Source organism: Agelaius phoeniceus, chromosome 24 (genome assembly GCF_051311805.1).
Source record: "Agelaius phoeniceus isolate bAgePho1 chromosome 24, bAgePho1.hap1, whole genome shotgun sequence".
Classification (NCBI taxonomy): domain Eukaryota; kingdom Metazoa; phylum Chordata; class Aves; order Passeriformes; family Icteridae; genus Agelaius; species Agelaius phoeniceus.
The window spans coordinates 7,658,891-7,673,147 of record NC_135288.1 but is presented as its reverse complement, the minus strand read 5'-3'; the positions used below and the strand labels follow the sequence as shown (position 1 = coordinate 7,673,147).

The 14,257-nt window shown below is 48.9% G+C and overlaps 1 protein-coding gene across 4 annotated transcripts in view; it reads right to left on the bottom strand.

Moving 5' to 3' along the window:
• RERE (arginine-glutamic acid dipeptide repeats) overlaps positions 1-14,257 on the bottom strand; it is a 166,826-nt gene that overhangs the window by 78,466 nt on the left and 74,103 nt on the right. For all 4 annotated transcript variants that reach the window (XM_077190089.1, XM_077190091.1, XM_077190090.1 and 1 more), the window contains exons 4-6: positions 5,762-5,867; positions 4,141-4,237; positions 1,836-1,940 (exon numbers count right to left, since the gene is read on the bottom strand). In XM_077190089.1, coding sequence (XP_077046204.1) covers positions 1,836-1,940; positions 4,141-4,237; positions 5,762-5,867 — 308 coding nt within the window. The remainder of the gene's footprint in view (positions 1-1,835; positions 1,941-4,140; positions 4,238-5,761; positions 5,868-14,257) is intronic.

Below are 14,257 nucleotides of genomic sequence, written 5' to 3'. Positions count from 1 at the left end.
AGAAAGGAGGTTTAAAACCACACAGACAGCGCCAAAAATGCCATTTCAAGGAGAAATCATCCCTTAGGCACCAACACCGACACTCCAAGCCCAAACTGAAGCACAGTGACAAGCACAGGGGTCAGGGAGGGTGCTGAACACCAGAGAGGGGCACCATGAAAACCTCATCATGAAACCCTTACCAATTAAAACCTCATCCATGAAAACCTCATCATGAAACCCTTACCAAGTAAAACCTCATCCATGAAAACCTCATCCATGAAACCCTTACCAAGTAAAACCTCATCCATGAAAACTTCATCCATGAAAACCTCATGATGAAACCCTTACCAAGTAAAACCTCATCCATGAAAACCTTATCAATTAAAACCTCATCCATGAAAACCTCCCCCATGAAAACCTCTCCCATGAAAACCTCTCCCATGAAACCCTTACCAAGTAAAACCTCATCCATGAAAACCTCATCCATGAAAACCTCATGATGAAACCCTTAGCAATTAAAACCTCATCCATGAAAACCTCCCCAGTGAAAACTCCAACCAGGAAAATCCCACCCATGAAAACCTCCCCAGGTCTTGCCTCGTGGACCACTCAGAAGAAGACACCAGTGATGTTCCAGAAGCATTTTAGGGTATTTTGGGTGTTTGGATTTGGGATATCCCCAGGGCTCAGCACCATGAATTCCCAGAGACAGGGAAGTGCCTGAGGGAGGGAGTTTCAGCAGTCCAGCCCACCAAGACAGCCTGGGACAGCTCAGAGTGAGGCAAGGAAGCCTCATTAATAGGCAATTTCATAATAAACAGCACTCAGGGAGCTCCTCCTAACTGCAGGCACCCAGTGGCTGGCAATGCCCTGGAGCACAGAGATCCAGATCTGCTTTAGACACAGTAAATCCACCACAGAACGAGTCAAATCTTTATTATTTACATGCTTATCTAACCCCCAGTTCAAATGAGACTTTTCTCCAGGGTATCTCTGGAAATCAAGGTGCACAGCTGATTGTGTTCAGTGAACAATTGCCTTCAGTGGGCACAGACCTGAGCCAAATTCTTCATCTCTCACCCATGGGAATACCCCCCTGCACAGCAAACTGCTCAAGGCTGGGCATTTGTGGGGCATTTTCTGTGCTAGAAAATCCCATAAATGCAGGAAATAACCAAGCCACAGCCTGGACTGAGCTTTGCCACCAGAGCTGCCCAAGGCTGGCTGAACAAACCCCAGGCAGACTGAAGAGCATGGACACACCTTCCTCAAATATGAGCTGATCCCAAAAATATCCTTCCTGTGCCTCTCTTGGTTCTAGGCCAGCAAGGCATAAACCAGGAACTCCTGATAGGGGCTCTGGACAATTATTTACACATGAAAGCAGCAATTTCCACATGTTAAAACTTTCAATTTGTTTTCTTAGAAGTGTCTAAATTTCAACTTTGCTGACTAGAATATGCAAATGATTTTTAAAATATTTTCAGGAGTGTACAGCCAAGAATTCCTGCTGAAGTCTGCAAGTTTTGAAAAACTTCCATGTTTCCAAGAAGCTGTTGAGAAGCAGCACATTATTTACCCAGAGATGCACCTGGATATCAGGACTCCCTGCATAATTTTATTTTCTGCTCTTATTTTTCTCCTGTATAAACACACACTCAGAAATCTGCAGCTTGTCCCTGGCATCCCTTCCAGCCCAGCCTCCTGCCAGCTGGATGTGAACCTTTCTTCCCCTGAGTGATTTTCATAGAATTAAGGTTGGGAAAGACGTCCAGGATCATCGAGCCCAACCTTTGAGTGAACACCAGCTCAGGTCAGTGGTGAAGTGGAGTTTAAAAGCCATTTTCACTTACCTTGTCTCTGGATTATAGCCCAGGATGTAGAAAAATGAATCCACTCGTGCCTTGAACTCTCTAGCAGCAAATATGTCAGAGAAATGGGAGATGTTGCACTTCCCTCTGCAAGGAAGAAAGAGGAGAAAATGGCATTAGAATTCTAGCTTGAGTAACAGCTACTTGAATTAAGTGCCACTGCAATCTGGGGAGAAGCCACAGGCATCCCTGCTCTCATAAATGTCCAAAGCACCATAAATACAAAAATCCTTTCACAAAAATGCTTTAACAGAAGTGTGGGCTCTTCCCACGGTGCCAGGGGAAGGCGATGCAGTCACAGTGGCTCAGATGCTGCTCTGCAAACTCTCATTAATTCTCCTCCCAAACTCTCATTAATTCTGCTCCAGCCAGCACAGTCCTGAGGAGCCCAAACACCCTCAGCCCAACAAGAGCCCAAAATGCAATGCTGACAGTCTCCAACGTGCAGAGCTGTTACAGGCACAGTCACAGCCTCCAAAATTCCCCTGTCCAAGGTCTGAGGCCCCAGCACACCCTGAGTGCCAGCCTTGCTCTCTCACACTCATTTCCTCCCTGCAGGCTGACCCTGCTTTCCAAGTTTGGTCACTTAGAGAGACTGAAAATGAGCAGGGGGGGGGTTTCTTTTGATATTTCACATTTTTAAAGTATTTTAGGGAAAGAGGTTTGGCTTCCTTTCAATAATTCACCTGGCAGCTAATTGGCATTTTGCAGCTAAGCTGCGTTGTCTCTGTGGATGGCAGCAGCACCTCCTGTTCCCAGCACTCCAGACCAGGAGTTCTGCATCTCACCAGGTAAAAAGCACATCATGTTTGTTACACACCTCCACAGAGATCTACAACTACCCTCTGGTTAAATTTTTCCACTGTTTAGAGCAGAATATTGCTGGTTACAAGCACTGGTTTTTATTCTCCAGTTTGTCATCAATCCACTGTGTGTCCAGAGCCATTTGTTTGCAGAAGGCAGAGAAATAATCTGGCATTATAATAAATTAGAATCTCATGTTAACCTTTCATGCATCACGACACACTGTGCCTCCCCCATGCTCTCTGCAGGAACACCATGTGCAATTATCCTTCTGCTCATCCTCTGCACTCCCAGGTTATTTCCCAAGTTTGTTTGGCACACACGGAAATTCCATTTTTATCTTTCTGTTCCTATCTTTTCTTTTAAGGGAAAAAGAACTGAGAGGATGTGGCAGGGGAGTTAGAGCAGTCCCAGGGAACCTGCAGCCACAGAGCTGAGTTTGTGTGCTTGATCTCCAGGTTTCCAGCCTGGCTCCTGGTGTAACACTGGGAGTCCCAGGGGCTCCCAGCACACCCTGCAATGCTCTGAGTTTATAAGAAAGGTTTAATATGTAAATCAAAGGCTTTCCCCCACCAGAACAGAAGCCAGTTTGTCTTGAAGTAAGTGGCTTCAGCAAAGTGACTCTGAACAAAAAATGTCTCCAGATGGCTGTGGTGAAACACCATCTGAGCTCCATTATCAGGGAGATTATTCAATTTGCATCTTGACAATATCCATGCATGTTTGGCATGCTGAAAATCAGCTGACAAATAATGCCTGGCTGCTGGGGCCTGAGAACATCTCAAGGGAGGGTGTCCCCCCAGCATGGGCAGCTCCAGAAGCCTGGAGGGTGGCAGGGCAGAGTGGGGCACACACCAGGGATCTCCCTCAGCCTGGGCTGAGCTGTGAGCAGGGACAGCACCCAGAACAAGCCTTTAATGCAGCCTAGCAGGGAGCCAGTGCTGCACGAGGGGCTCTGAGGGAAGGGCAGTGCTGCATGCCCTGGGCTGCCAGGGATGGCAAAACAGCTCCTGCTGGGCACCAGGGCACACAGCACTGCAGGGAGGGGACACAGCTGGGCTGGGGCAGTGACCCCAGCAACCTCTGTCCCCCCTGGCTGTCCCCACAGAGCCCCTGACACGTCTGTCCCACCCCAGGGCATCCCCCAGGCTGTCCCCAGGCTGTTCCCCCAGCCCCAGGTGTCCCCAGCCCCAGGTGACCCCAGGCTGTCCCCAGGTGTCCCCAGCCCCAAGTGACCCCAGGCTGTCTCCAGGTGTCCCCAGCCCATCCCCACAGACCCAGGCTGTCCCCAGGCTGTTCCCCAGACCCAGGCTGACCCCAGGCTGTCCCCAGGTGTCCCCAGTCCATCCCCACAGACCCAGGCTGTCCCCAGGCTGTCCCCAGGCTGTCCCCAGGTGTCCCCAGCCCATCCCCACAGACCCAGGCTGTCCCCAGGCTGTCCCCCATGCCCAGGTGTCCCCAGGCCACCCCCAGGTGTCCCCACCTCAGGGCAGCAGCGTGGTACGTGTCCACGTAGTCGGAGATGAAGAGCTCCCGGTTTTTGATCACGGGGTCTGTGATCACCAGCTCCCGTCCTGAGTCTGCAGAGACAAACAGCAGCACAGCCCTGACACAGCAGCTGGGCCACCAGGGCCACCAGGGCCACCAGGGCACAGCCCCAGGGGGCTCCTCAGATGCACTCTGAGGTGACAAACACTGCTCGTGTGGGCTGCAGGAATGAATGTGGAAGAACATCACTTCTATTCTCATCCATCAATTCTCCCAGCACTTCTGAAGGGAAAAACCTTCTAAGGGCACTGGGACTCATCCCGACCACTGGGAGCAGCCACTCCCGGGTGGGAGGAACCAAGGAAATGAATCTGTTTGGTTTCCAGGATAAGGTGTGGGCTCCTGTGCATATTTAATGTCAAATCTTCAACAAAATCCTGACAGTGGTAACTGCATTGTGCTCTGGCTTTGAGGTAAATATTGACATTCATGTTCAAACACAGGAAATTCTGAGTGTTAACAAAAGAACTGGAAGACAACTTTTTCCATGGCTTCTTTCTAATACCTTTGAGGAAGACACAAAAATACTTCTCCACACACAGGAGACTGCATTAAAAGCAGCCAGGCTATCAAAAATACTCTTTGACACTGTGCCTGTAATCTCATTGTTAGAAGCTTCAAATAAATTAATAACAGAAATGTTAGATTTGTGGAGCTCTTGCTAAAAGCACACACAGGATGTCCTTTATAAGGGGAGCGTGTGCTCAACTTTGTTCTGTCAGGCACCAGAAAGTTGCTGCATTTCACATTTCAATCATCAACTTTTATCAGCACGGTTCACCTTGGAGTATCTTCAGAATTTTTAACAGTTGCCTCAAGGAAATTTCCTGGTAAGAACAGAAGCAAATGTTATGTCTTCCCTGGAGGCAGGAGATAAATGACACTGGGATATGTACTAAAGTTCCTTCTGCTTCTATGCAAGCCAAGATCACACTTGTTTTTGCAAAGAGAAAAGGGGAAACTCAGCTCCAAGTGCTTCAGTTCCATCCCTCACTGCAATATTAATCACAGTGAATATTCACTGCAAGGGAGCACGACTGAGAGACAGAGTTCTCATGGCGTTGTTCATGGCAGAGCCACAAAAACCAGAGGAGATCCCCAATATCTGCAGATAATTTGGTGCTCAGTTCATCATCAGCACAGTGGCCAGAGGCCTACCAAGGATCCAGGGTGATCTTGCTTTTCTATTCTCCTTCAAGGAGATAATAGTAATAATAATCATCATCATCATACTCGTAATAACGATAATAATTTTGTCATGCTATTTTTAATGTTGTTGCTGTTGTTGTTAATTATTATTAATAGTGCAGCCCAGCACTTCCAGCACACCTGGAATGGCCCTGATGACAGGAACAGGACACAGAGCAGTGACAGCAGGCAGGTAAGGAACCACCAGGCCTTGTTTAACACCATGTCCTGGTTCCACACCCCTGTGCAGAAGTGTTCTGTTAAAGCTGGGACTGGGACTGGGACAGGCCAGGCTGGCCCTGTTAAAGCCGGGATCAGGCCAGGCTGGCCCTGTAAAGCCAGGATCAGGCCAGGCTGACCCCACTCACCGTTCTCGTTGTGCCTGTCCTGCACCAGGTGCTGGTACACCGAGTCGGGCACCTCGGACTGGCGGTAGTACCACTTCACGTTCATCAGCAGATGGTCCCTCTTGCTCTGAAAAACAACCCCGGGGTGTTACTGACAGGGAAATCAGCCACAGCCCCACAGCCCTCAGCAGGAAAGCCCCCAGGCCAGACCCAGAGGGAGGAGAGCATTTCTGCAGCCTGTGCTGGTGACAGATTGATTTCCAGCCCAGACAAAGGCAGGGAGACCCTCCTGCATCAGTTGTGTCTCTGCATCTGACCAGCAAACCCCCATCTACTGACTCATGTTAATTAACCCAAGGGAAGAGGCAGGGATCAGAAAAAGATTGCAATTTTTGGCCTCATGCAGGCTGCTGATTTCCACAAATAAGAAGTATTTATGGCCAAACACGCAAAAAAGAATATCCACAGTAACACCACTCAGTGCAAGCATTCTGAGCAGTGGGAACCAAGAGATAATAGTTTTTTTCCCCCAAGGACAGATGGATCCAGACATAATCATAGATGTTCTTTATTACACAAAAGAATAGGATACTGCACTTCAATCACAATAATTACAGGCTCTGACTGCTCATCAACCTCACAGCAAAATTTACACAAAACTGTCTTCCCCAAATGCTCTTTTTTCATTGAGGCTCCAGCCACCAATTTGTTCCTTCTTAGAAGGAACCTGAAGCATAAACACCACTTAAAGAGAACTTTGAGATCGAGTCACTCCAGACTCTGCTCAGTTCATCTCCAAACCCCCTGGTCTGCAATTCTCCCTGCTGCTCCAAAACAGAGAACAACAAAGGCCTGAAGGGAAGGGAACATTCTTCTGGCATGAGGCAACTGCAGCCTTGTTTTCCTCTGGGCTGCAATCCCCTAGGCTGGTCTAAGACTGCTCCTGAGCTCCTAAACCCATTTGGGTCTCCCTCGCAGGTCACTGGGCTGTGGGCAGGTTCTGCTGGCTCCCCTGCAGCAGCAGCAGCAGCAGCAGCCTGGTGTCAGAGCTTTTCTGCTGAATAAACAACAGCCAAACCTTCCCGGGAAAGGCATTTCCTGAGCAGAGCTGTGTAATACCGGCAGGCCACTGCCAGTGGCAGCATTGTGCCAGGAAAGCTGGGACCGAGCCACTTCCACCATCCCCATCCCCAGAGCCTCTGAGCATCCTGGGCTGAGCCACATCCACATCCCAAAGCCTCTGAACATCCCGGGCTGAGCATCCTCAGCTCAGCCACCTCCACATCCACATCCCAGAGCCTCTGAGCATCCCAGGGCTGAGCATCACCAGCTCAGCCACCTCCACATCCCCATCCCCAGAGCCTCTGAGCATCCCGGGCTGAGCCACATCCACATCCCCAGAGCCTCTGAGCATCCCGGGCTGAGCCACATCCACATCCCAAAGCCTCTGAGCATCCCGGGCTGAGCATCCCCAGCTCAGCCACCTCCACCATCCCCATCCCCAGAGCCTCTGAGCATCCCCAGCTCAGCCACCTCCACATCCACATCCCAGAACCTCTGAGCATCCCGGGCTGAGCATCCTCAGCTCAGCCACCTCCACATCCACATCCCAGAACCTCTGAGCATCCCTGGCTGAGCATCCCCAGCTCAGCCACCTCCACATCCCCATCCCCAGAGCCTCTGAGCATCCCAGGGCTGGAGCCTTTCAAACATCACAGCTGCAATCAGAGCCAACAGGAAAAATCAAAGGGACAGTGAGTGAGAGGCTCTGATTTCTGCTGCCTGCTGCTCAGAAATTGGGGCTGCAGGCTCAGCTGTTCTGCTGAAATAATGCTCTGTGCACCACAGCTTTTATGGGCAGTTTCTCTGAATTCTGGAGACTAAAAAGTCCAAGTAAATAATCTGTTACCCTCTCGCTAAGAGTTCATAAATTCCCTCAGTGGAGCTTGCAGCAATGATGGGAAACATCAACCCAGCATCTCTCTGCAAATTCTCTGGGTGCTCTTTGGGGGGAAGATGAGCTCATCTCCTTCCTAAATACCTTTTTTTACCACCATTGGTCATTTTGGTCCAATTCATTTAACAGCTGCACCCTGACAACCCTTCCTCTGTGCCCACTCTCCAGCACAGAGCATTTTGTGGGGTTTAACCTGAAGCTTCAATCTTGCTAAAAATACAAAACGTCTGTCAGAGTCTCCCTTTTCACATTTCCATCCCTCATGGCACAGAAATTCCTAGACATGCTCTTTTGCCAGCCAAATTCCTAAATACTCATGTCATTTATAAAGCAGGCTGCACTCAGAGGTGTCAAGGCACCCACTCCTGTGGCAGACTCTTTATTTCCAAACCATGTGCACACAAAGGAAGTGTTCCCCTCCCTCCTAAAAGTGTGACTTCTTTATTTTCCTTTTTTACACCTTCACATGTGAAAAGCTGCAGACAGTCACATGCCAAATCCAGGCTTGCAGAAAGTGCAGCCATGGCAAGAGCTTGAAATTTCAAGTGTCTTTGTGTCAGCTCAGAACGATTCCCTGTGCTGCAAAACCACATTCTCCCCTTTAATGAAAATATTGTCTTTTGCTGCAGCGCTCACAAAGTGCTCATTTGGGGGTTTTATTCTCGCTGACATTTTGGGTTTCGTTCCTTTTAAACAGCATGAATCAGTTTTGGACATTGAACAAGAATTAGATGGGATCTGTAAATGGATTAAAGCATCTCAGTTCACAGGCATCTGGTCAACTTCTATTTAAAATGAGCCTCTGCCTTGAAGGGGAAAAAAATAATGCTGCAAGTTCTCTTGAAAAAGCAGGGATGTCCTGATTTCACAGCATTTGTGACAGTTCCAAGGTGCCTCTTTTCCCTGGGGAAACAGAGGTTCAGGACAGAGTTCCCTGGTTCTCCATCAGGGCTGAGAGCCCAAGTGTGCATCAGCACAGATGTCCTGCAGCTCCTCCCAGGGGGAACAATCTCTGAGGGCAGGAACAACCACACCCTGCCCTCTTTGGAGCCAGGCTCAAGCCCAGCCAGCTTTGGCAACAGCGTGCCAAGGGCTGGGGATGCCAGATGGGCACAGACTGGCAGCAATCCCAGAGAAACAAACGGGACAAGGAACAGAACATCTCCCTTCCCAACCTGTTTGCCACATGAAACCTCACTCCTCCTCACTCTCAGTCCATTCTGACATTTGCTAACAGTCCAAGAGAGAAAAGGAACAATAAACACCACTCAAATTCACTGTTTTGTTGGGGTTTTTTCCCCCCAGAGGGGGGACAAATGAACCTATCTGGAAATCAGGAGCTAAGGAGACACAGCAAGGATTCTTTCTCTTCCTTCTCCACAGCAGCACGTGTAATCCAATGTTCTCAGGGTATCTTTTTGTAGGCTGTTTGCTAATTAATTAAGAAAACTGATCAGCTGTTTGTAAGCCAAGCAAACCCAGCCTGGAAATGCAGAGGTTATTACTACAAATGAATGTTATTTTTGCAGCTTGATTATTTAATTCAGATGCCTGCATAGCAACACATAATTACTCCTTGCAAACAGAGCAGCATTGTCAGTGTTCAGCAAGAAACACAAATGTGAAATAAAAGCAGAGATGTGGGCACATGCACATTAACCCTCTGTGCCCCTGCCCAGGGCAGGGCTGTGCCCTCACCCCAGCCAAGGCAGAGCCTGCAGCCCTAAAGCTGCTGCTGGTATCTAATGCTCCATCTCCAGGGATTTCCTGATGGAAACGTGCCTGGATGGCTGGTCTGGCACAGAGGCTGGGGCTGATGGAGGGCACTGATGGAGGCAGGAAATGAGAAGCCCTGGGAAAGCTGTGATAATCGATCAGAGGATGCACTGAGTGTGAGCTGAGCTGGGAATGAGCTGCTGGGGGAGCAAATATTGCTGTTTGCAGGGCAAAGGCCCATTCCTGTGATCTATGCAGGGCACAGCGTAATTTATTGACAAAACAATATCGGATTTTTTCACAACTGACTTTTGCTGACTGTTTACAGCAAGAATTTTTCACATGTCCTTTTTATTCACCAACAAAACTCCTTTTGGAATCCACTGAGTCACCTCAGCATGCTGGGAATGGATTCAGCCTGGTGTAGGAGGAGCTCTGAGGTGGAGAGCACTCCTCACACTCACCTTGCCCTGAATTCCTCACACACACTGAGATATAAAACGCTCCTCACACTCACCTTGCCCTGAATTCCTCACACTGAGATATAAAACGCTCCTCACACTCACCTTGCCCTGAATTCCTCACAGTGAGATATAAAACGCTCCTCACACTCACCTTGCCCTGAATTCCTCACACACACTGAGATACAAAACGCTCCTCACACTCACCTTGCCCTGAATTCCTCACAGTGAGATATAAAACACTCCTCACACTCACCTTGCCCTGAATTCCTCACACACACTGAGATATAAAACACTCCTCACACTCACCTTGCCCTGAATTCCTCACACACACTGAGATATAAAACGCTCCTCACACTCACCTTGCCCTGAATTCCTCACACACACTGAGATATAAAACGCTCCTCACACTCACCTTGCCCTGAATTCCTCACACACACTGAGATATAAAACGCTCCTCACACTCACCTTGCCCTGAATTCCAGGCTCTCAGAGCACCTGCAGGGACGCAGCTGGCCCAGCCCAGGGGATGGAGGCACACTCAGGGACACTGCTCACAAGTGTTTGCTCTGCACCTACAGGATGTGAGGCAGCACTGGCTGCAAACATCACACACAGGGCATTTGGGGCACCAGAGCCCCAGAACACACCTGAGCCTACTGAGCCACCCCAGTACCAACCAGCAGCCTGTGCACACCTTTAAAAGCTGCACAGTGTGCCCAAACCCACTCTTCCAGCAGGGCACCCCATCATCTCAGGGCTGTTTGTGCCCGTGAGGCAGCCCCAGTGCCCAGGCTGGAGCTCTGCAGAGCGCTGGGGCCCGCCCTCCCTGCAGTCAGTGCCCAGGAGATGCCATCTGCTGTCTCCCAGCGTGGGAGTTTGGCACTGGAGCTGCCAGACTTGCTGAAAAACACAGCTCAGCACAGCCCTGAGCTCAGCACAGCCCTGAGAGCACAGCCCTGAGCTCAGCACAGCCCTGAGAGCACAGCCCTGAGCACGGCGTGTTCCGCTGGGACAGGGGAGCTGTGGCAGCTCTGCAGCAGGACAGACCCGTCAGGAAAGGCAACCAAAGGCACCAAAGTGAGCCTGGGGAGCCCAGCAGTGAGACCCATCCCACGAGAAATGCAATGGGCAGCACCAAACTGACTCTGGTGAAGGCAGCAGGGAGATCCACCTCACCAGGAAATGCAATGAAAGGAAATGCAATGAACTGAGCCTGGTGAACCCAGCAGGGAGATCCTGAGATCCACCTCACCAGGAAATGCAATAAAAGGAAATGCAATAAAAGGAAATGCAATGAAAGGAAATGCAATGAACTGAGCCTGGTGAACCCAGCAGGGAGATCCTGAGATCCACCTCACCAGGAAATGCAATAAAAGGAAATGTAATAAAAGGAAATGCAATGAACTGAGCCTGGTGAACCCAGCAATGAGACCCACCTCACAGGAAATGCAATAAAATGAAATGCACTGAACTGATTCTGGTGAAGCCAGCAGTGAGAGCCACCCCAGCAGGAGCAGCACTGGAGCTCCCAGTGCTCCAAGCACAGTGCAGCTCTAAGGAAGTTCAGCAAAGCCAGCAGGTTTTACAAATGCTGACTGATGTGGAGCAAGTGTCAGCCCTTGATTTCATTTAGTGTCACTCTCACGTCTCACCTCGAGCACAGCCAGCCTCATCCAGGGTTTTAGAGGAGACAAAGAACATGATTCATTTCAGGTAATGGCCATGAGAGATGTCTGTATTTAAAATAAACTCTACTGTTTATCCCATCAGCTTTCCAGCTTTACCAAAACAAAGCTGCTCACTGTGCTGAGAAGCAGCAAGTTACCTGCTCTCATTTAAGTGAAATACACTTAGGTACAAAATATCCTTAAAATCTCACTGTGATCCTAAACGACAAAAGATAATTTCATCTTGTTAAAAAAAAAAAAAAAAAAGCAGTTATGCTTAAAAACTGACTGGCTTAAAATAAAGCTATGATAAGATGTTCCATGAAGGTTATGGGTCATTGCTTACTACCTCATTTAATCCCTTTGTGGTCTCTTTCTGCTCTGTTTCCTTTTTCCCATCCAGGTTGTGCAGTGAAGGTGCTGCCAGCCCCCAGAGCTGCTGCCCCTCCATCAGTGCCTCCCCAGGGACCACCCAAATCCCCCGCACAACAAACTCACCAATTTCACATAAACTCACAAACCCAGTGAGGCCTGGGGGTGCCACGGCTCTGCTGTAACTGCACCAACACCCCGGAGTCATTAACGGGCTGTGATTAACACCCCTGAGAGAGAAATCAGCTCTGGCTCTGGCCACAGCATCCCTGCTCCTGCTGGCTGCCTCTCCCAGCCCACCCTGCTCACAGATTTCCACCGATTTTGCCTTTTCCAGGAGCAGATTTGAGGGAGCTGCTGAGCCAGAAGTGCCCTGGACCCTCCTGAGCATCCCCTGCCCAGCTCAGCACCAGGAGCCAGCAGCCAGCACCACCTCATGGCATCACAAATGCCTTTCACTGAGCACTGAATGGATGCTCTGCTAATTAAATTCCATTAAGGTTTTTTTAGCGTTGTGCCAAAGAAGTGCAACACTGAAATGAAGATAGCACTCGGGCCCCGCCTGACATTTGCCATTAAATGTCATTTATAGCACATAGCTCAGATCTAATTGCAGAGCAGCACCAGCCACAGTATTTATCACTTCTATTAAAACAAGCAGCACTCAGCAGTGGGGCTATTCAAAGCCATCATCCACAGTTTAAATAGATTTCTCACCTTTTAAATATCAAGAGGCCACATTTTCTTTACCATCTCACCGAGGGGTTTACCTTTGAACAAAGACACACCAAGAGCTGGAGGATAAAACAAGCAGGAGTTTGCTCTGCAAACCCAGCCCCGAGTTTGAACAGTCACTGCCTGCTAAAATATCACCTCATGGGCAGGGAATTTACAACAGGAAAAAACTGAAGCACTTTGCCAACAGGCTGGGGTTGGAAATTACAAAAAGTAAAAGAAAGAAAATAAACTGAGCAGCCAGAGCCTGAGACTTGGCTGCTTCACCACAAAAGCAAACGCTGCTCCTGGGAGGAAACAAAGTGTGCTGGGAAATGAATGCCTGGGAAGTGAATGTTTCCTTGTGCAGCTCCCCAGAGGATGCCATTCACTGCTAAATGGTCACTCACTGAAATGTTTACCTCTAGCATGTGTGCCACTGACCAGCTGATGGCTGGGACCAGGGCAAAATCAGCTTTTCTTTCACACAGAATTCAGCAGGGCGGGCACACAGGGCCAGACACAGCCCCACCAAAACCGTGCCCATAATTAACACCCAAGAGCTCATCAAGGAAACAAAGCAGCAATCTTAAAAATGTCAATGTGCAGGAGACAGGGCTCTATCTCAGCACACAGGGAATTTCTAACACAGATTGGTGCTGCCTGCCCTGGTGTCAATAGCTGAATTAGCAACACCGGGCTTTAGAGTTTTTCTTTGTGTTTGTATGTAAATCAGGACTAAATAAACATAGCCCAAAGCAGCTCCACAGGCTGCAATCTAATCTGAACAGAAAGATTGCAAAGATGCTCTCCATTCAGCTGGAAATAGCCAGATATTGAAAACACTAAAATCAGAAATAACTACACTGAGAATAAACGGGATGCATTTACCTGCTGAAAGAGAAAAAAAAAATCTCAAAGGAAAAGCTGGGAGAGAGATACAAAGGAAAAAAAAACCCAACTTTTCTTGGGTGCTGGAAGTGTGAACATACAGACAACTGGGATGGGGCACAAGAAAAGCAGTTCTGAAATAGAGAAATGTGGTTTTTAAACCTCCAGCACATCCCATGGCCACCATGTGCACTCTGCTTTGAATTGCAGTGAACACAGCCAGCCAAGCTAATGCACAATTCCAAAGTTAATCGTTTGTCTTGGGCCATATAATCAGCACAGCATTACAACTCCAACAAATGAAGCCACTAATAACTTCTATTAAAGAAGTCAAGGTGTTAATTCACTGCCAGGTCCAGCAGCAGAAAGCTCAGAGCCCAAGCAGCAGAAAGCACTCAGCCCTCGTGCAGAACCCAAATTAATTTCCTCTATTACTGCAGGCACTGGATGGAACCCACCAGTGCCAGACTCAAAAGGCTCTGACTCCAGAAGCCTCCTGAGGATGAGGATTATGATGATGATGATGATGATGAGGGCTGATGCCTCTCCCCTGGCCTGGGCACAAGGATTCACCCCAAGGGAAGCAGCACAGCCCAGTTCCCTCCAGACCCACTGCAAACAGGAGGATTCTCTGAGCTACCAGAAATGCAGGGACCCTTCCAAAACACAAAATGACCAGAAGTCATTCAGGGAATTTGTATAAAACTTGGTGTGATAGTTTAGTGAGAGCTCATGA